This window comes from Fragaria vesca, linkage group LG5, assembly GCF_000184155.1.
Source record: "Fragaria vesca subsp. vesca linkage group LG5, FraVesHawaii_1.0, whole genome shotgun sequence".
Taxonomy (NCBI): domain Eukaryota; kingdom Viridiplantae; phylum Streptophyta; class Magnoliopsida; order Rosales; family Rosaceae; genus Fragaria; species Fragaria vesca.
Genome location: NC_020495.1, coordinates 386669 through 405513, shown reverse-complemented (window position 1 = coordinate 405513; position 18845 = coordinate 386669). Strand labels below are relative to the sequence as shown.

Here is an 18845-nt window from a genome sequence, read left to right as displayed (position 1 = left end):
TATTCACCCAACCTGGCAAAGGTTTCACTCACTCGGACCTTGTTTAGTACATAAATAGAACCGCAATGCCGGGTTTAGTATATAGTTAGACTATTAGAGCCACTAAAATTTGATTGTTACCATGACAAATTATGACACTATGACTCTTTTTCTTGTTTTTTCTAAGCCAAGATCAGATAAAAACCTTCGTCAAGAGAATAGAATTTTTTTTTTTTTCTTAAAAGAGAGAGAAGTGAAAGAACATGAACTTGCCTTAATTTTTTACCCAATGTTGATCTAGCTAGCTTGGCTGGGCTTTCTTTTAGGCCCATATGTTTCAGCAGAAGTCCAACATGTATGTACGGACAGCGAGCGTAAACCTCTAAAACCCCTCTCTCCTCATCATTTCCATCAAAGCATACTCAACGTAATACCCAGAATCTGGTCTTTTGATCACAAAAGACTTCAACTTTCTCACTGATCAAGCTAGATTCAGTGTCGCAATGGTAAAGCATAGCTTTTTCTTTGTTAATTTGTTCAAAGACTTTAACTGTCTTCTTCTTCATCTTCTGCAATGGTAAAATCAAAGATTTCTTGTAAATTTCTACAAAAGACTTCAACTTTCTCATTGATCAAAGCTTGGATCAGTGTTGCAATGGTAAAGCAAAGCTTTTTTTTCTTGTAAATGTACAGAGACTTGAACTTTCTTCGTCTTCTTCATCTTCTGTAAAGGTAAATCAAAGCTTTCTTGTTAATTTCTACTAAAGACTTGAACTTTCTCATTGATCAAAGCTTGGATCAGTGTTGCAATTGTAAAGCACAGCTTTTTTTCTTGTTAATAAGACTTGAACTTTCTCACTACTTCTTCTTCTTCTTCTTCATTAAAGACGTGAACTTTCTCACTGATCAAAGCTAGGGTAGTGTCGCAATGGTAAAGCCACAGTTTTTTTTCTTATTCATCTGTACAAAGACTTGAACTTTCTTCTTCTTCTTCTTTGCAGATGGAACCGACCCTTGAGTTGAAGAATTCAAAGGAGGAATTCCTAAACAACTACTTCTGTATTTCCAAGAAAGCGATTCTTGAAGATTCATTATTCCCTCTGAGCCAGTGCTGCTGCTACAGATTTAATAATATCTGAATACACAAAGGAAGAGTTGATGTTACACTGTTCTAGAGGTAACCTTGAGTTTCTTCATTATAGACACAGCATATAAAATGGAAAGGTTGCATCTTTTTCCCTCTTTTTGCAGAGGCAATTGGGTACTGCATCAAACAATTTCAGACTCTGATTCCGGGATGGCTCAAGATCGAGAAGGGGATAGTGAAGTGAGTCGTCATATTTCTAAACCAGTTCATTTGTGTTCTCAAGATGAATTCAGTGATGACATTGACTTGTCTATAGTCAGGGGTAGTATCTTTTTTCTACTATGAACACCTAGTCTAACCCATTTGTAGTACTAAAGTAACCAAAGTAATGCTCTTTATGTGTACAGATACATAGTTATTAGTTTCCTTTATGTGTATAGATACATAGTTATTAGTTTCCATTCCAGTCATCGCCTGATTAGAATACTCTAAAACTTTATGTTCTAATCTAATAATCGATTGCTTGTTTCCTACCGAGGAATAGATTTGAATTGAAAGGATGGCCTGATTTTTTTTCTTCCTTAACTTGATAACTAATCAGTTTCATACACATATGCATTTCTTCAGGATTGACAGAAGCAGGGGAAAGTACCACAGAAACAAGCTATTAGATGAGAGGTATGAAAAAAATACGTACAATGCTTACTCTATAGCTATTGATCCGATTATATACTTACCTTACAGTTCCCTTTCCAGCCATTTTGGTAGAAGAGGGGATCCTAAGATGAAAGACAAGATGCAGAGTCTATATAACTATATCGATTCTTCTAAGGACATGCTTCCATCTATGCTGTTGCACAATATTCTTTTCAAGAGTGGCACATTTGACGATAATATCTGTAAGTGTGTGTATATTTGTGAATAGCTCTTCTAAATATGATCTCCCTATGCAATACCTTTTGATAAGAAAATTTGTCATCACATAATTTTACAGATAATATGGAGGTTGAGTTTGAGTTGCTGCTCTTCCTTGCCCCACATTGGATGTCAAGTATCAGGAGTAATACTGGCACAATTTACAGGTATTATTATAATTTCTAATAGAACTATAGAAACTGAGAACTACATTTTTAATGTAATGAATTATTGATATGTTTACAGGTTTAACAAACTGAAAACACAAGCAGTGAAAGCAGACTTTGAGGATAAGCGAGTGACTTTCATAACTGGTAGCAAGGGAAAAACACAAGACCTGCTTCTAGGAAGCAAAACCATACATCAGTTAGTAAAACTCAGACAATTCTTTGTCAGGAAGGAACAGGTTTGTGATTTTGTACATAACCTTGAACTGCATTGTCATGCTTGCATTTTTCTTTGTTTCTTTGTCCACATATGTATTAACCATTCAATACTAAACTGCTCGGTAGGGAAGTACATAATATCTATTGATAGACTCTCAACAAATTGAATGACTAAGTTTGTATGAAATGCAGGAACATAAGTGTAACTTGTGTGAACACAAGTTGTTCCCGATGATAGCCCCTTACAGTGATGACATTTTGAGCCTGGAGAGATTAACTATGCTGCCATGTTCCCATCAGTTTCATGAAGACTGCATAGTTCATCGTCTAAACATCGACATCAACCTTCAAGCACATCACAATGAACAGCTTGCAAACAATGTACGGGCGCAAATGGGTGAAGCAACACGAAGAGGGTTGGAGATGGAAAGAGCACTCACTGATCTGTCAAAGTTGGACAAGGGGGATAGGTACCAAGTGTTGGCAAAGCTTAGAAGATGTGAAAGAGATAGGGAGAACATCAAGCAAGAAGTGGAGAGGTTTGGCAAGCAACTTCAGGCGTTGGATGAACCAATTATGCCAAAATGTCCTATTTGCTTAATGATTGTATCTTCTTTTCCGTAGTGGTGGTTAGTTTTAGGATCATCAATATACTCTATCTGACTGTAAGTTTTTTTTTTTTTTTTTTTTTTGTAAATCATCGGACTGAGATTTTGAATTGAGAAATTTTATTTACACATTGCTAAATGTGTGAATAAACAGTAAATATGAACTAGGATACCCAATACTAAAACCAAATAAAATGGCATTACAAAAGAAAATTAAAAAATCGAGTCAACAACACAACTTTTATTTGCGTTTAGTTTCTTCCTTCCTCATCTTGATGCTCCTCGTTTGATTCCTTCCTCATCTTGATGCTCCTCGTTTGATCCTCTGTGTCGCCCTCTTCATCTTTACTGTCACCCTCTTCATCTTCATCCTCTGCCCATTCCTTCTTACCGAAGATGTCCCAACCATTCTCTTCCAAATAATTAGTGTACTCGCCTTTGGTCATGTAGGGCTCAAACTCCGGGAAATGGGTGCTTCTAACCTTTGCTCCCGGCGGAAGATATTCTGGATGGTATTCCTCGTCAGCCGGGGCCTGAAACCTTTCCAAGAAGCATCGGGGAAGGAGGACCCGGCCAGACGATTGTGGAGTTTGGAACCAGTATAGGGGTTTGCCCTTATTATCATCTCCTTTCTCCTTCGACTTCTTCGTCTCTGTTCGGCCTCTTTTCTTTCCTATGTCCATTCTTGATCGGCAGATCTTCTATGATTTGCTTTGTCCCTATTTTACGTATATTTATAAGCACCCGCGTTGCGTGACTTCAGTACAATCCGGGTAAGAAAGGGAAAACCTATTAAGACTTTGATTCGTGATCCAACTAGGAAACCTAATAAGACTTTGATTCGTGATCCATCATAACTCAAATAGGAACATGGATATCGGTAGTATTGTAGAAAGATAAAAGAGTGTTGCAAGTTTCAATCCTTTTTCGACTTAAAATTAGAACACAAGCATATGCTTATGAGCAAGTAATTAATTTCAGTATGAAAGGTTGACAATATATAAGGTGTTAAGAAATCTAAGAGAATCAAATCACGGTAACGATAAAGATATGATAAACATGTCTTAATAATAAAGACTGATTACAAATCCATAATGAACATATTTTCAATACCCTACACTTCTGTAACAATTCAAAGCGTCATCTTTTTACAACTGAAAGCGCCATATTTTTACACACTCATCATCAAATTGCTAAATACTCTAGTCACCGTAAACAAGCCACAAGACACTTGCTTCTCCAAGATCAAACTGGAATAGGAGGCACCAAATTAAACTATGCTTAACCAAAACTAGAAAAGCTTAGGCCATTTTATAAGGACACATGACACAAAGGCAGCTTAACAAGTGACCGAGTAGGTAAGAGCCTAGATAAACCTCATATCCAGGTTCGAAACCGACCGTTGGTGACTGAAGTATAAATTTCAATTGTGAATTATTTTGACGGACACGATTTAGTTTATGGATCTTAAGAAGCCTCTGAAAAGACACTGCTACACGTGTCCAAACCCGCTCGGGTAATACCGTAATACTACAACCTTCGATCAAAGAAATGAATCTATTTCTTCTTCTTCTTCTTCTTCTTCTGATCGAGTCGGTTAAGCTAGAGCCAAAAACCCATTAGCGACGTACCCTTTCGTTCTCAGGCGATTAGGGTTTTCTCTGCTTCCGCTTCGATTTCTTCCCAGAGAAACGTACTGAAGGTATGAATGATCCCTGAGTTTCTCAAATTTCCTAAGCTCGTTTTTCAGTACCTTTCATCTGTGTTCGGTAGATTGATTATGTTTCATGATCGACGAAATAATCTGAAATTTTTCTGTAATAATTGTGATCCTTTTGCTTCAAATGTCCTTGATTTCGGTTATAGATTGTTTTTGGTTTGGCTATAAGTATTGATAATAGGTTTGTGAAGTTGCTAATTTGCTTTTTAATTTGTTCTTTAGATCATGTGTTGTACCTGATTCTTAGTTGTGAAACTTGTAGTTGATTTGTTTATGAAGTTCATGAGTGTGGAATTAGTGCTTGAGATTCATGATTAGGGGTTGAGTTTTGGTTCTTTGTATTTTCAGGGTTTTAGTGATTAAAAAAATGCAAGGGGGAAGAGGTGGCGGGCGTGGTGGTGGTGGTGGTAGGGGTCCTTTTGATTTCAATGATCCTTTTGGTGGTTTCGGTGGATTTGGGGGGCAGGGGAGTTTGATGCCTGGCTTCTTTGGAGGGAGGGATCCGTTTGATGATCCTTTCTTTACTCGCCCGTTTGGAGGGATTTTTGACTCAGGATTTCCGGGTATGGGTGGCAGCATGCTTCCTGGTATGGGTGGCGGCATGTTTCCTGGAATGGGTGGCGGAATGTTTCCTGGAATGGGTGGCGGTATGTTTCCTGGAATGGGTCCTGGTATGAATCGAGGTATGTTCTCAGGTATGGGGCCAAGTGGGTTTATTGAGAATCAGGCTCAGGCTGCAGTGCCGCAGACATCTAGGGGTCCAATCATTGAGGAGCTGGACTCTGATCATGAAGAAGAAGAGGCTGGTAATGTGAAAAAGGAAAATCCAAGAAAACGTGGTGGGCCAAGCAACGATCCTTATATTGAGCACCCAGATGATGTAGATGAAGGTATAGTTTTCTAGCTGATTGGTTGCTATACTGTCTTGGTGTCTATTTGTTTTCTTTTGTTCTAGTTTAAAAGTCAAATCAGGAGCACTAATTCTTCTTGGTTTGCGCTTGATTTGTAGAGACGAAGAGCAAGCATGTGGTGTCTAGGGACAACTTTGATCACTTTGGTGTTATGCAAACACGGCCTCAAGCTCATAGCTACACATTTCAGAGCTCCAGTGTCTCTTATGGTGGTACTAATGGTGCATATTATACTTCTTCCAAGGCAAGAAGGATGGGGAGTGATGGGGTAAGTAATTGTGGAAGATTCATAGTGCATGGCCTTTTATCTTGGTAGTTCTATTTGTAATCGACCCTTATTGGATGTACAGGTTACTTTTGAAGAAAGCAAGGAAGCAGATACTTCTTCTGGGAAAGCCACACACAGAATATCTAAGGGGCTCCACAATAAGGTCAATTGATACCATCTATTTGTCATTCTGTCTACTGCTTGAAGTTAAATCTTGGATTATCGAATTGATATTTCCTATATACTTACATTGACAATTCTCTTTTTAGGGCCATTCAATTGCTAGGAAGCTCAAAACAGATGGTAAAGTTGATACAATGCAGACTTTGCATAACCTTAATGAAGGTATGTGATTTATATTTGACTGTGTGCGGCAAGGTTTATGTCAGTTGTCTAGTACGTAGGAAATGGAGACTAACTCGGACTGCTGTATTTTAGATGAGCTTTCTGGTTTTGAACAAGCATGGAAGGGAGCTGCTCAAAAGCATATGCCTGGATTGAATGATCAGTTTGCGAGTTATGAAACTCTTGGTGAGTTTATCATACTTGAATTCCAGTATAACCAAATATATTGATGGCAGTTTAGTGATTGTCTTATACTTCTGTATACATGGTTGTGATGTTGAACTTTTCTATAATGCATGATTTTGGTTAGCTTTGCCATTTTTACCGCAAGTTGATCAGAGTCCACTGGTGTTTGCTCCTTGTGAAGTCATTGTATAGCCTCACAGTATTGTCATTGTCTTTGTGTACATGATTAGCCATGTTCTTAGAAGTTTGCTAGTTGCTTCACAGTTATTGGAGGAATCTGAAATATGTTCTGGGAGGAAGCAGAAGTTTTGTTGTGCGCACGCTATAGGATGTCCCCAACATGGTAGTGCAGGATGTTAAATGCGAGACTGTATTTGAATGCGTGTGACTGTTACTTGTTAGATGTTGTTAATTGTTGTGGGTATGGTACTATTGTTTGCATATATATACTAGGGAAATAGCGAATTTGGTCTAAATATACATCTTACTGTTAAATGAATGCCAAGGAAGCAAGCTTAACCCTCACAATTGTGGATATAGCAATTTCACAAACGCTGTTTTTGCCGATTGTTATTGTTGCACTTCGTGATTATTTTCTCATTCTTTGTTCTAGGAGCTGGTGGCAGCAGACATGGACAGGCCGGTCGGGGAGGTACTCTTCCTAGCAACGAACTTCTACAGAACACTGGAAACATGATAGCAGGTACTCTAGGTGAAGCAGTATCTTCTCGTAATATGAGAGTAGATGGTAGAGACAGGAGTAATTCTTCCCGTGGGAGAGCCAAAGATTAAAGCTAGGACTGTGGAGCTCATTGTGTTGTTCTTTTTGGTCGTCTTAGAAATAGGGTGTCTGGTAGAAGGCTGTCAGTTGTTAGTAAGACGCGTACTGTTTAGTCTCTATCTGTTTCCATCTGAGCTTGACAATGCTGTAGTCATATGTCAATTGGATGCCTGCCTAGTACTCCTATGTCCAATGGGTTCCGAACTGACGGATAATGTTAAATTCTGTGGTTAACCTAAATCATGTTGGCCTTTTAATTGCATATATCTAAGATAAGCTATCATCTTTTGTAATGTAATGACCTCTCATCATAAGAGAAAATAATGTAATCGTTTATCTGTAACTTCTCAAATACAATGCATGATTTTCCGGCCGGATTCAAATGAATGACAGCAAGACTACGAACGCTACCAACAGCTTTCCTAGCCACTTCTACCAGTTGAAGGGGGCATCATCATCCGCACCTCACTAATCCATCATCCCTAGTATGGGACTGCAGACGTTTTCAAGCTTTCTCATCATGTCCTCGTATTCTTCACATTCAGCGAGTCGGTTTTTGTTCTCGTCAAGCCACTCACAGGTCTTTGAAACCTCAGCCTTAAATTTCTTCTTGTCCTTCCGGTCGAGCTTGCTGAGGCTAGGAACTTTCTCCTTCATGTCTTGTGTATAGTCCATCAGTGCGGCCTTAGCCTCCAGTTTCTTCTTATTCTCCTCGTCCTCAAACCTGTTCTTTTCTGCCTCCTTGATCATCCGTGCAATTTCCACCTTAGATAGCGTGCCTTTGTTGTTATTGACGATTGTGATCTTGCTTTTCTTCTTCGTTGCTTTGTCCTCAGCAGTGATCACCATAATTCCGTTGGCATCAATGTTAAAGCAAACATTAAGCTGAGGCACTCCCTTTGGAGCTCTTTGGATGCCGATGAGCTCAAATTTACCCAAGAATCTGTTCTCCTTGGCTATTGTTGACTCCCCCTCATACACAGGAAACTCTACGCCGTTCTGCCCGGTTTCAACTGTTGTAAAGATTCTCTCTTTCTTGGTGGGGATAGTAGTGTTTCTTGGGACTACAACACGCATCTGTCCATTAAAAAGCTCTATACCAAGGGAAAGAGGAGTGACATCCAACAAGAGTACATCATGAATCTTCTCCATACCAACAAGAGTTTGAACCTTCTTCATACCAACACATCTGTCCAGAAGGCCTTCACCACCCATAATTGCAGCTTGTACAGCGGCACCATATGCCACTGCTTCATCGGGATTGATGCTCTTGCAAAGCTTTTTGCCATTGAAAAAGTCTTGTAACAGCTGTTGTACCTTGGGAATTCTAGTAGATCCTCCTATAAGAACAACATCATGGACACTGCTCTTGTCCATTGCAGCATCCTTCAAACACTTGTCCACAGGTGATATACATTTCTTAAAGAGATCCATGTTGAGCTCCTCGAATTTAGCTCTGGTTATTTTCGAGCAAAAATCAATTCCATCGTATAAAGAATCAATCTCAATGGTGGTTTGAGCATTTGAAGAAAGAATTCTCTTTGCTCTCTCGCAAGATGTTCTCAATCTCCTTAGTGCCTTGGGATTTTTACTGATGTCCTTTTCGTGCTTCCTCTTGAACTCTTGTACAAAATGGTCCACCATTGCATTATCAAAATCTTCACCCCCGAGATGGGTATCTCCCGAAGTGGCCTTCACCTCAAAAATCCCCTCTTCGATTTTGAGAAGGGAAACATCAAAAGTACCACCACCAAGATCAAAAATAAGAACGTTCTTTCCACCAACAGTGGTACTCTTTCTGTCAAGGCCATAAGCAATGGCAGCAGCAGTAGGCTCGTTAATAATGCGTATAACATTCAAACGCGCAATTTCACCTGCATCTTTTGTAGCCTGACGTTGATAATCATTGAAGTATGCCGGGACTGTCACAACAACATTCTTTACTGTTGTTCCGAGGTAAGCCTCTGCTATTTCCTTCATCTTAACAAGAATCATGGATGATATCTCCTCAGCAGAAAAACGCTTTTCTTCATTCTTGTATTGGACGACAACCATTGGCTTGTTGTCGACACCACGAACCTTGAAAGGCCAGAACTTCATATCACTCCTTACAGAGGCATCACTGAATCTCCTACCCATCAAGCGCTTTGCATCTAAATTAACATAACCATAAATATCATTAAGTATAAGAATTACAAAGAATTGGACATATATCAGAAGTATGTACAGGCTAATGAACATGCAATCATCAAAGTTGATGCATTCACGCATGGCGATGTTAACATAATGAACCTACGTTGATAAATATACGCATGTCTATCAAATCAATGAACCTACGTACGTTGATCATATTAGTTTACACATAGTTTTGAATATGAAGAAACATACTTACCAAAGACGGTGTTAATGGCGTTCATGGAGGCTTGGTTCTTGGCAGCATCACCAATCAAACTACCTGTGTCCGTAAAAGCAACATAAGACGGCGTTGTTCTGTTGCCCTGGTCATTGGCTATGATCTCAACACGACCGTGTTGCCAGACACCAACGCATGAGTAAGTTGTTCCAAGGTCGATACCAATAGCCGGACCGTCTCCTGTGCCAACCATTGCCATTGAATACTATGACAAAAAAGCTCAACAGAGATAAAACGAGTTAAGTATGTGATGGACATTACAGGCATGAATATATACACACCCATATGTTTGTAGGTATGCTTAGTCCTAAATTCTTTAGGATAGCAATTCTATTCCTCTTTTCAGTACAACAAGGAATCCTAATTGAGGTAGGGAGTTCAGGATTACCATTGCTTGTAAATTAATTTCGAGTTAACCGATTAGTTTCTACCCTTTGCCTTTTTAAATTGTCCCGAATATATTAACTTTTGAAGTGTTGAGAGTTGAGGCTGGTGAGAAGGACATGCTTTCCGTACTCTCTGGTGTCAATTAGGAGAATATATTTACAATCCTGAATGTTTTAGGGTAATTAGCATGTAAAACTCCTATATATGCTGCATCGATTTCTCAAATCTTATACTCTTATATATATCACCATCCATCACACAGATACACAATCGCAGAAGCAGGTTTCTTTGTTGTTTTAGCTTTCACCATATACACGGATGGCTACGGCTTTAAAAGGCGAGGGTCCAGCAATTGGTATCGACCTTGGAACAACTTACTCATGCGTTGGTGTATGGCAACACGGCGGCGTTGAGATCATAGCCAATGAGCAAGGCAACAGAACCATGCCATCTTATGTTGCTTTTACAGACACTCGACGTTTAATTGGTGATGCCGCCAAGAACCAAGCCCCCATGAACCCTATCAACACTGTTTTTGGTAAGTTCTTCATATGCAAATATACTCAACGCAGTTTCATTAATTTGAATGATGTTGTGATTTCAGTATACATATGTACGTCTAACTCTAGCTGACATTAGTTGATCTTCTTTATGTAATATGTAGTTATTAACTTAGGACTTGCATATCAAGGTTTGCACATGGATATCCTACATAGGACCTGCATATCGCAATAACTAATTCATATAACTAACTATCTGATAACCAACTAATAATTTCTTTTGTATTGTTTTAGATGCAAAGCGATTGATTGGTAGGAGATTCAATGATGCCTCTCTTAAGAATGACATGAGATTTTGGCCTTTCAAGGTTTGTGATGTGGAGAACAAGCCAATGTTAGTGGTCAACTACAAGAATGAAGAGAAGCAGTTTACTGCCGAGGAGATATCTTCAATGGTTCTTGTTAAAATGCGACAAATAGCAGAGGCCTACATCGGATTGACTGTTAAGAATGTTGTCATAACTGTCCCTGCATACTTTAATGACCTTCAGCGTAAAGCCACAAAAGATGCAGGTGCAATTGCCGATATGAATGTTATGCGGATTCTGAATGAGCCTACAGCTGCTGCCATTGCTTATGGTCTTGATAGAAAAGGATCCATTGGTGATGGAAAGAATGTTCTTATTTTTGATCTTGGTGGTGGTACTTTTGATGTTTCCCTTCTCAGAATTGAAGAGGGAGTTTTTGAGGTAAGAGCTACAGCAGGAGATACACATCTTGGGGGTGAAGATTTTGATAATAGACTGGTGAACCATTTTGTGCAAGAGTTCCAAAGGAAGCATGAAAAAGACATTAGCAAAAATCCCAAAGCATTGAGGAGACTGAGAACATCTTGTGAGAGAGCAAAGAGAACTCTTTCTTCCACCGTTGAAACCACCATTCAACTAGATTCTTTTTTCGAGGGTATTGACTTCCACACCACAATAACAAGAGCAAAATTTGAGGAGATCAACCTGGATCTATTTAAAAAATGTATGGAACCCGTGAATAAGTGTTTGAAGGATGCTAAAATGGACAAGAGCATTATTGATGATGTTGTTCTTGTTGGCGGATCTACTAGAATTCCCAAAGTCCAAAAGCTACTGCAAGATTTTTTTAATGGCAAGGAACTTTGCAAGAGCATTAATCCAGATGAAGCAGTTGCATATGGCGCCTCAGTACAAGCTGCAATTTTGAGCGGTGAAGGCAATATTGAGAAGGTACAAGACATAGTCTTATTGGATGTCACTCCATTTTCACTTGGTACAGAGCGTTATACCGGAGAGATGAAAGTTGTGATCCCAAGAAATAGTACCATTCCCACCAGTAAAGAAAGAGCTTCTAAAACCGTCCAAGATGGGCAAACATGTATAAACTATAAAGTGTACGAGGGTGAAAGACCAAGAGCCCGAGACAACAGATTGTTGGGTACATTTAAGCTCGAAGGGATCCAACCTGCTGCAAGAGGAGTAGCTCAGATAACTGTTTCCATGGAGATCGATTCTGACGGAATTTTGGCTGTGTCTGCCGAGGAAAAATCGACTGGGAATAAGAGCACGATCACACTTACCAGTAACAGCAAAGGCAACCTATCTAAGGAGGATATCGAGAGGATGATGGGGGAGGAAGAAAAGTACAAGTTAGAGGACGAGGAAAATATGAAGAAAATGGAGGCCAAGTTTGTATTGGTAGACTATATGCAGAGAGTTAAGGACATGCTTTGTTCTGATGAGCTCAACTACCTCAGTCCAGGCCACAAGAAGAAAATTGAAGTTGCGATTAGAAAGGTTCGTCATTGGCTTGAAGAGAATCCGGACGAACTTGCTGAGTGCCAACAATATGAGGATAAGAGAGACATGCTTGAAAACACTTATGATCGAATAACTGCAAAGTATACATAATATTTTGATGTTGTTAGTCTCAGTCTAAGTGAAGCTTTTTTTCTTTTTGATTACTTGCAGCTTGATATTGCTTTAGGGTTGATATATTTATTTGGTTTCAATATTCTCTCAAACTCTGTCAAAAAATTTCCTATAAACATTCTTTCTTTATGAAGTAAAGTTTTGTTTTCGGGAAAAGTCTATTGTACCTAACGGTACGGTATAGCATGTCTGCTGAAATTTCATGACCAAATTTGAAACCAACCACCCTCTGCTCGACCCCTATGCTGAACAAGCCTCATTTAGTGATAGGTATGTTATAGGTATGCTATACCATTCGGTATAGCAGATACACCCTTATTTTCGATGCAACAAAGAAAATTACAACGAAAAACCTCTGCACATCCCAAACTTGTCATAAATTCTAAAAATTGGATTTAATTTTAAATTTTTTTTTTTTTATTATAAATCTTAGTTTGTTATAAGCCACAGTATTCACCAGGAAAATCGAAGCGCACACTCTTCACAGCAACAATGGCGCTAGTTCTGAGAGCAACAACCAACATGATGCTCAGGCATTTCACTCAGCCATCCATGTCCTTTTTACCGTCAAGCCCCACCGCTCTGCTCCGCTCCACCGCCGGAATCAGCATCCGGTGCGCCGCGTCCAGCTCCGGCGTCGGCGGGAACAAGGTCTCCGCTCGGCTCTCTCAGGTCAACCAGCTCTTGCGAGAAGCCGAGGAGCGTGCTTCCTCCAACGATGGCCTCCCCGCACCTAAAATCACGTTAGGTTGGTTCCGTTACTACTTCGCACTCTGTTTCTTTCATAGAAATTGATAAGAATCGAGGTTTTAGCTCATTTTCGCTAAGGAGTTTTGGTTCTTGATATTGTTAATGAACTAGTAGATTGAGTTGGTTACTGAGTAATCGCGTTCTTGATTGGTTTAATTTGGAAGAAAATGGTGCAGATTAGAGTGGAATTGTGTGCTTGACATGAAATTCTGGAAATAATTTTCTTGTTTTATGTGAAGATCATGTAACTGTGAGTTTTGCAAGAAGTGGAGGACCTGGAGGACAGAATGTGAACAAATGTATGTATATACTTCCATCTTGAATTCGGTTTCTGACTTTTCTTCGTGTCCGATTCATTTATGATTGAGGTCATTTTTGCTTTTGATTTCACAGTGAACACCAAAGTGGACATGCGGTTCAATGTTAAAAATGCGTATTGGCTGAGTGACAGGATCAAGGAGAGGATTTTGCAAATGGTTTGTTGCTATATTTTGTTATGATTTGTGTTCTTAAGGAAAACTGAGATCATTATGTTTGCAGGAATGAGGGTGGTAGTAGTAATCATTACTAACTGGTCATCGATATATGATCTAATGGATAAAAGTGGTGGCTGCTGTATGATAGAAAGATAGGAGGGGACCTGGAGGAAATCCCTGCACTAGAATATCACTAATTTGAAAAAAAGAAGAAGTGTTAATTAGTTAGAACTGATGTAATGGTCTTAACTTGATGAATGTGTTCTTATCCAATGCAATGGTGATTGGTGTTCTCTAGCTTTTGTGATGTGGCATGTTTACAACATCTGCAGCCAAAGGTGTTTCATAACTTCAAACACATGCTAACTTTGAGAGAATCCCGGGGAGTGAGGGGTAGATTAGAGGGCATAGAATAGTGTACTCAGGACTGTTATGCAGACTTGAGTCCCATATCTTGACTGTGAATGTCACCTTTCTGTTGTGAATGATTGACCAAACCGTCTTTCCTAACTCAATTTCTTTGGTTTGGTTAACACAGGAGAAGAATCGAATCAACAAGGATGGAGAGCTTGTGATTTCTTCAACCAGGACTCGTACACAGAAGTAAGTTTCTTTGGGTTCCCTTTATGTTATAATTCCTCTCAAGTTTTTTCCATGCATATGTTTTGATACAATCGTTCTTCCTTAGGGGTAACATTGAAGATGCTCTGGAGAAACTTCAGGTACTAAACATCAATGCCTAACTTTGATGTTCATGGGAAATGGTAAATTATGGCTAGTACTTTGATGCTTGCGCTTTATGATAATTGGCTCAATATGAGGGGAAAGAAGTTTCCTAGCTTTCCTCAATCCCCAACTAAGTCTAATAAATTTGTGAAACAGGCAATTATTGATGCTGCTTCATATGTTCCACCTCCTCCCTCAGAAGAGCAAAAGAAGAAGATCGCTAAAATGTGAGAGTTTAACTGTCTTTGCAAATTCTTTACCTCTAGTTTTTCCCATACCTTCCACTGTACATTGTACTGTATATTTTTATTGTGTTCTGGATGTGGGCTCTGATGTTATAGTGAGATTTTGCAGGGCTGCTATTGGAGAACAGAAACGCCTCAAAAGCAAGAAGGTACTTTCAGACAAGAAGGCATTTAGAAGAACTCGTGACAGTTGGGACTGACTGTTCCATGCTGTGTGGTCCTCTTAATAACTGGAGTTTGTATATGTGAGTGCATTCTCCTCTCTCGCACATTAGTATTTCATAATTCATTAAGTTATCTTGCTTTGGTCACTAAATAGTGCTCTGCATGTTTGAAATTTTGATTCATGTAGAGGCTAAACCCATTTTAATTCCAAGATTATACGGAGAAACAATTCAAGTGATGGAGATACAAATCAAGAGTTAGGAATACTTCCATGAGTAATGTTGAAAATACCAGTTGTTCAACGGAAAAGTTTCTTTTGATGTAAGATGACTATTGCTATAAGGTTCTTAAGCAGCGAACAGGATGATAGTTATTGGTTGTACTTGCTCTGATCTACCTCTTTTGTTACATTGATGGAGAATCAATGTTATAGGCTTTGATTTTCTTTCAAGAACTTGTAAGTACTGAATTGTAAAATCCTGGTGTATGTTCTACGGCTAAGAATGGGACGAAATTCTTCTCAATTGTGACCTCGGTTTATTGACAGGGTAATACTTGTTAGCTGGTTTGTTTCTGTATCCGATAATCAATATGATGCCCCTCTATTTTGATTTCTGAATTGATTGTGAAAATAGTCCTGTGGTTAATGGTTTTGGAGAATGATAAGAAATTTCTGATTCATTTCCATTTCACAAAGGGGAATCATATACATTACACAAGTCCTTGGAAAAATCTATTGGTACAAAGACAAGTTATGTACATTGTATCATTGAAAACTAAAGAAATAAAGAATATTCTATTTCCGAAAAAATATTTTACTTTCTGATAACATGTTCCTCCCCAGATTTTTGATCATAGTGTTTGATCCATCTCTTCTCTACTTTGCTCGACCCCGATCCTGAATTCCCTCCACTGCTGGATACATGAGCCATATCTATCCCTTTCCCTACAGGCAAGAACACAGTCCTAACCACCCTTCTTGATCCACAATCAATAACACTCCTCCATCTGAAACCTGAATCGCTTTTCGAATTCGCATTCTTGCAAACCAAAACCGCACCTCTCTGATTCAACCTCGCCTGCCTTAAGACCCTAGCATAGTCTTTGCGCTTGCAATCCACAACCATGAAATCTATTCCTACAAGCTGAGACATGACCTCCTCTGGCTCACCAACAAGCACTTCTGGGTTCATGTCTGCTGCTTCTTTCATGGCCGTGATGAACTCTGACCTTGCATTCTCGTCCGAGACTACACACACGTGCCGTCCGCCCGTGTGCCGGCTGGCGATTTCAAGACCAATGCTGGTTGCAATGGCTCCTCCTTGTGACCATGTCTCGACTATTAACTTGGCGTTCCAGCCTGCTGCCATGGCTGAAACAAGCTCTGCCACCCCGGATTCATTGAAAACTTGGCACTGCAATCAAAACCCAGATCAAATCAGTCCAAAAACCCAAAACCCAGATCGAACTTATCAAAAAGAAAGACCAAAACAGGGGATAGCAATTGCTTACAGATCGAACGGTGTCGATGTAGGCTCTAGTGGCTGTGTCAGGTGACCAAAGTAGCTTCATTTTTCTCAACCTTCTTCTTCTTCTTACGAGCTCTGGATTCTTCTGGCTTTCGCTTATATGAGGGTCTTGGTTGTTTTGGTGAAATGGGTTTTTGCTGAAACAGGGGTTTTATTTGGGGAAGATGTGCTTTTCTTTGTTGGCAAGCTATGGAAATGTGGTTATGGGAATGGAGGAGCAGTTCAAGTTCAAGTTTGCCTTTTTATCCTAGACTGACAACAGGGAGGGACAGCAAAGGTCCTACAAGGATACCCGTTGACCATTGACTTTGTTGGCCACTATGCCGCGCAGACCTACGTGTGGATTTTGGATTACAATGGGATTACTGTGTGTGTGTTCATGTTGGGCACCAACCTGGTTTTTAGTGGCCTTTTCTATTCTAAGCCGGTTTGGATTGAATTCACAGGTATATTGCAACCTTTCTCTTGTCACAATCCTATTTCACATGTTCAGTAACTGAGGGAACGTTTTGGTTCAAACCAAATCCTAAACTATTGAATTAGAGACAAGAGATGTGGAAGTTATTTTGGTAACGCGTTTAACGGATAATCTTAAAACAAACTAAATAACGACCGTTCAATAAATGTACCGAGTTGATACACATCTTTATCATCCTTTGGAAATCTAAACAAATTTGTGGAAACCTCCCACTAATATTAAAAGGACTCCATTTTGCCTTAAGCAAGCTGTATCTCACTAATCCTGATTTTCTCTCTGAAAATGATGGCTAGCTGCCACACTGAACCCTGGTGTTTGCCTGCAGTCTTCTTCTTATCATAAACCTGGTTTACATATTCGAAACCAGAAAAAAGTCCATGCTTGTCAATTATCATATATACATGTTGATAAAACCAAATCACCAGGTGTTGGATATCGAATATATATGATCGCAATTGTTTTTATAATTTTCAACGCTGCTGTTTAGCATCCCAAACTTTCTTTATTCATTTGACTCCCAAAATAAGAGAACGAAAGTTGCATCAGGGATTATGTAATAGTTTTTGTGCTGTGTGAAAATCAGTGGAAATGGTCAGAAATTAGGGAAGAGGAAGAAGAGGAGGAAGAGTTGAGTTTGATCGAGGTCAGTGACTTCATCCTCCACCTTCCATTGACGTCAATCTTTATCACTTAACGCTATTGGATGGTGTGGCCACCACGTCACTACTCGACCAGTTCTCCTGCTAACGTGGTCGCATCTTTGCTTGCTATCCAAATCTGTTTCCATTTTTGGTCCTTGTGTTGGGTTTTTAGGTTTTTCTGCTATCCGAACGGTACAGCGTACTTATCGCTAAAAGAGAAGGGGTTTCAGCAGTGGAGAGTTCAGCAGGGGTGGTTAGTTTCAAATTTGGTCATGAAATTCAGCAGGCATAACATATCCTCAGGTACAGCAGAATTTTCCTAGGTTTTTAGGGTTTTGCAGAGGGGCTAACCACCCCAAAGGGAAGGGAAGAAAGTTGTTACAGGGTTATTAACTCATTAGGCCGAGCGATTTTTAAAATATCTGTAGTTAAGATTTATTCTTTATACGTCTTTTATACGTTATTTGTGATTATAGTCTATACATTATGCATGTATGTGGACGGTGCATAAATGATTAGATTTATTTTCTCACTTGAAACTTCCCTGCGCCGCCCAACTATATTAATTAGCTAAAAACATAGTAAAACGATGACTATGAATTTTGTTTGGTATGTTTATATTCTAAGTATATTTAATCAAATCCTTATACATAACATTGAAAGGCGAATAGAAAACCATATGTCATTAGAGCACCTTAACCTTTTTCTTTTGTGAAGAAAAGTATCAGGAACTGTGATCGTTGGGTCATCATCGAGCTAAAAGGATATGTATGCAAGGATTTCTCAGAAGTTACCTCCGACGAACGAGAAGTCGTAAAGTCATGACACGTTTTGGATGGGGCTGTATAGATTGACGTTGTCTCCATCCAATATTGTATGATTAATTAGGTTTAACTAATTAAAGAATAGGATGCAAATATGGAATGGATTAGTGCTAGCTACTATATATTACTTGCATTGCAATCTAATTAAAAGATTCCTTTAAGCTCAATAGCTAATTATCTATTAAGGATGCTCTTGTGACTTGTGAGTCAACTCTACCTTTTAGGGCTCATGACTATTAGCCCCTTAAACTTCTAATTACAAAGAAAACCTCTAGTTAATGTTTAAATGACCCTCATTTCTTTTCTTTTCCTTTCTCCTTGTTTTTGCAGCCTCACTTCTAAAACGTGATACAAATAATAAATTTTGGTACATGAATGAATGGATGCATGCATGTACAGTCGTATACAACCCATAGGATACGTAATGTCTTCAAATATTGAATACAAGTCATTGCCATTACATTTAAATTCAATATAAGCAAACTATAAGCTAACAATTTAGAGAAATTTCTATCTGGCTCTTCATGTCAGTGAGCTATGACTTGTTGGTTAGCTAGCTTGACT

General features: G+C 39.2%; 5 protein-coding genes across 5 annotated transcripts; 3 read left to right on the top strand and 2 right to left on the bottom strand.

Annotated features, from left to right (window-relative positions):
- The first annotated feature begins 4565 nt into the window (after positions 1-4565).
- On the top strand, positions 4566-7539 carry LOC101300440. The gene is made up of 7 exons (XM_004298647.1): positions 4566-4677; positions 5044-5585; positions 5705-5874; positions 5957-6037; positions 6144-6219; positions 6313-6405; positions 7019-7539. Exons 2-7 carry the CDS (start codon positions 5063-5065, stop codon positions 7195-7197), a joined length of 1122 nt encoding a protein of 373 aa, XP_004298695.1. The 5' UTR covers positions 4566-4677; positions 5044-5062; the 3' UTR covers positions 7198-7539.
- Positions 7540-7654: 115 nt separating this feature from the next.
- On the bottom strand, positions 7655-9798 carry LOC101312933 (heat shock cognate 70 kDa protein 2-like). The gene is made up of 2 exons (XM_004300677.1): positions 9579-9798; positions 7655-9339 (listed from the first exon to the last, which is right to left on the bottom strand). The coding sequence occupies exons 1-2, from the start codon at positions 9796-9798 to the stop codon at positions 7655-7657; spliced, it is 1905 nt and encodes a 634-aa protein (XP_004300725.1).
- A 506-nt stretch (positions 9799-10304) lies between these two features.
- On the top strand, positions 10305-12426 carry LOC101312639 (heat shock cognate 70 kDa protein-like). Its single transcript, XM_004300676.1, has 2 exons — positions 10305-10524; positions 10781-12426. The coding sequence occupies exons 1-2, from the start codon at positions 10305-10307 to the stop codon at positions 12424-12426; spliced, it is 1866 nt and encodes a 621-aa protein (XP_004300724.1).
- A 450-nt stretch (positions 12427-12876) lies between these two features.
- LOC101300144 (peptidyl-tRNA hydrolase ICT1, mitochondrial-like) lies at positions 12877-15247 on the top strand. Its single transcript, XM_004298646.1, has 8 exons — positions 12877-13195; positions 13437-13496; positions 13591-13673; positions 14212-14276; positions 14362-14395; positions 14556-14626; positions 14754-14889; positions 14997-15247. Exons 1-7 carry the CDS (start codon positions 12940-12942, stop codon positions 14842-14844), a joined length of 660 nt encoding a protein of 219 aa, XP_004298694.1. The 5' UTR covers positions 12877-12939; the 3' UTR covers positions 14845-14889; positions 14997-15247.
- A 222-nt stretch (positions 15248-15469) lies between these two features.
- LOC101299862 lies at positions 15470-16695 on the bottom strand. The gene is made up of 2 exons (XM_004298645.1): positions 16322-16695; positions 15470-16224 (listed from the first exon to the last, which is right to left on the bottom strand). Exons 1-2 carry the CDS (start codon positions 16379-16381, stop codon positions 15625-15627), a joined length of 660 nt encoding a protein of 219 aa, XP_004298693.1. The 5' UTR covers positions 16382-16695; the 3' UTR covers positions 15470-15624.
- Between the last annotated feature and the right edge of the window lie 2150 nt (positions 16696-18845).

Bases quoted from the DNA above. Each gene is read 5' to 3' on its own strand.
- LOC101300440 (XM_004298647.1), top strand. From the start codon at position 5,063: ATGCAAGGGGGAAGAGGTGGCGGGCGTGGTGGTGGTGGTGGTAGGGGT. The intron at 6,038-6,143 runs GTCAATTGATAC...TTCTCTTTTTAG, and splicing joins CTAAGGGGCTCCACAATAAG to GGCCATTCAATTGCTAGGAA. The intron at 6,220-6,312 runs GTATGTGATTTA...GCTGTATTTTAG, and splicing joins TTTGCATAACCTTAATGAAG to ATGAGCTTTCTGGTTTTGAA.
- LOC101312933 (XM_004300677.1), bottom strand. From the start codon at position 9,798: ATGGCAATGGTTGGCACAGGAGACGGTCCGGCTATTGGTATCGACCTT. The intron at 9,340-9,578 runs GTAAGTATGTTT...ATGTTAATTTAG, and splicing joins CGCCATTAACACCGTCTTTG to ATGCAAAGCGCTTGATGGGT.
- LOC101312639 (XM_004300676.1), top strand. From the start codon at position 10,305: ATGGCTACGGCTTTAAAAGGCGAGGGTCCAGCAATTGGTATCGACCTT. The intron at 10,525-10,780 runs GTAAGTTCTTCA...GTATTGTTTTAG, and splicing joins CCCTATCAACACTGTTTTTG to ATGCAAAGCGATTGATTGGT.
- LOC101300144 (XM_004298646.1), top strand. From the start codon at position 12,940: ATGGCGCTAGTTCTGAGAGCAACAACCAACATGATGCTCAGGCATTTC. The intron at 13,196-13,436 runs GTTGGTTCCGTT...TTTTATGTGAAG, and splicing joins CGCACCTAAAATCACGTTAG to ATCATGTAACTGTGAGTTTT. The intron at 14,396-14,555 runs GTACTAAACATC...TTTGTGAAACAG, and splicing joins ATGCTCTGGAGAAACTTCAG to GCAATTATTGATGCTGCTTC.
- LOC101299862 (XM_004298645.1), bottom strand. From the start codon at position 16,381: ATGAAGCTACTTTGGTCACCTGACACAGCCACTAGAGCCTACATCGAC. The intron at 16,225-16,321 runs GTAAGCAATTGC...TTTTGATTGCAG, and splicing joins ACATCGACACCGTTCGATCT to TGCCAAGTTTTCAATGAATC.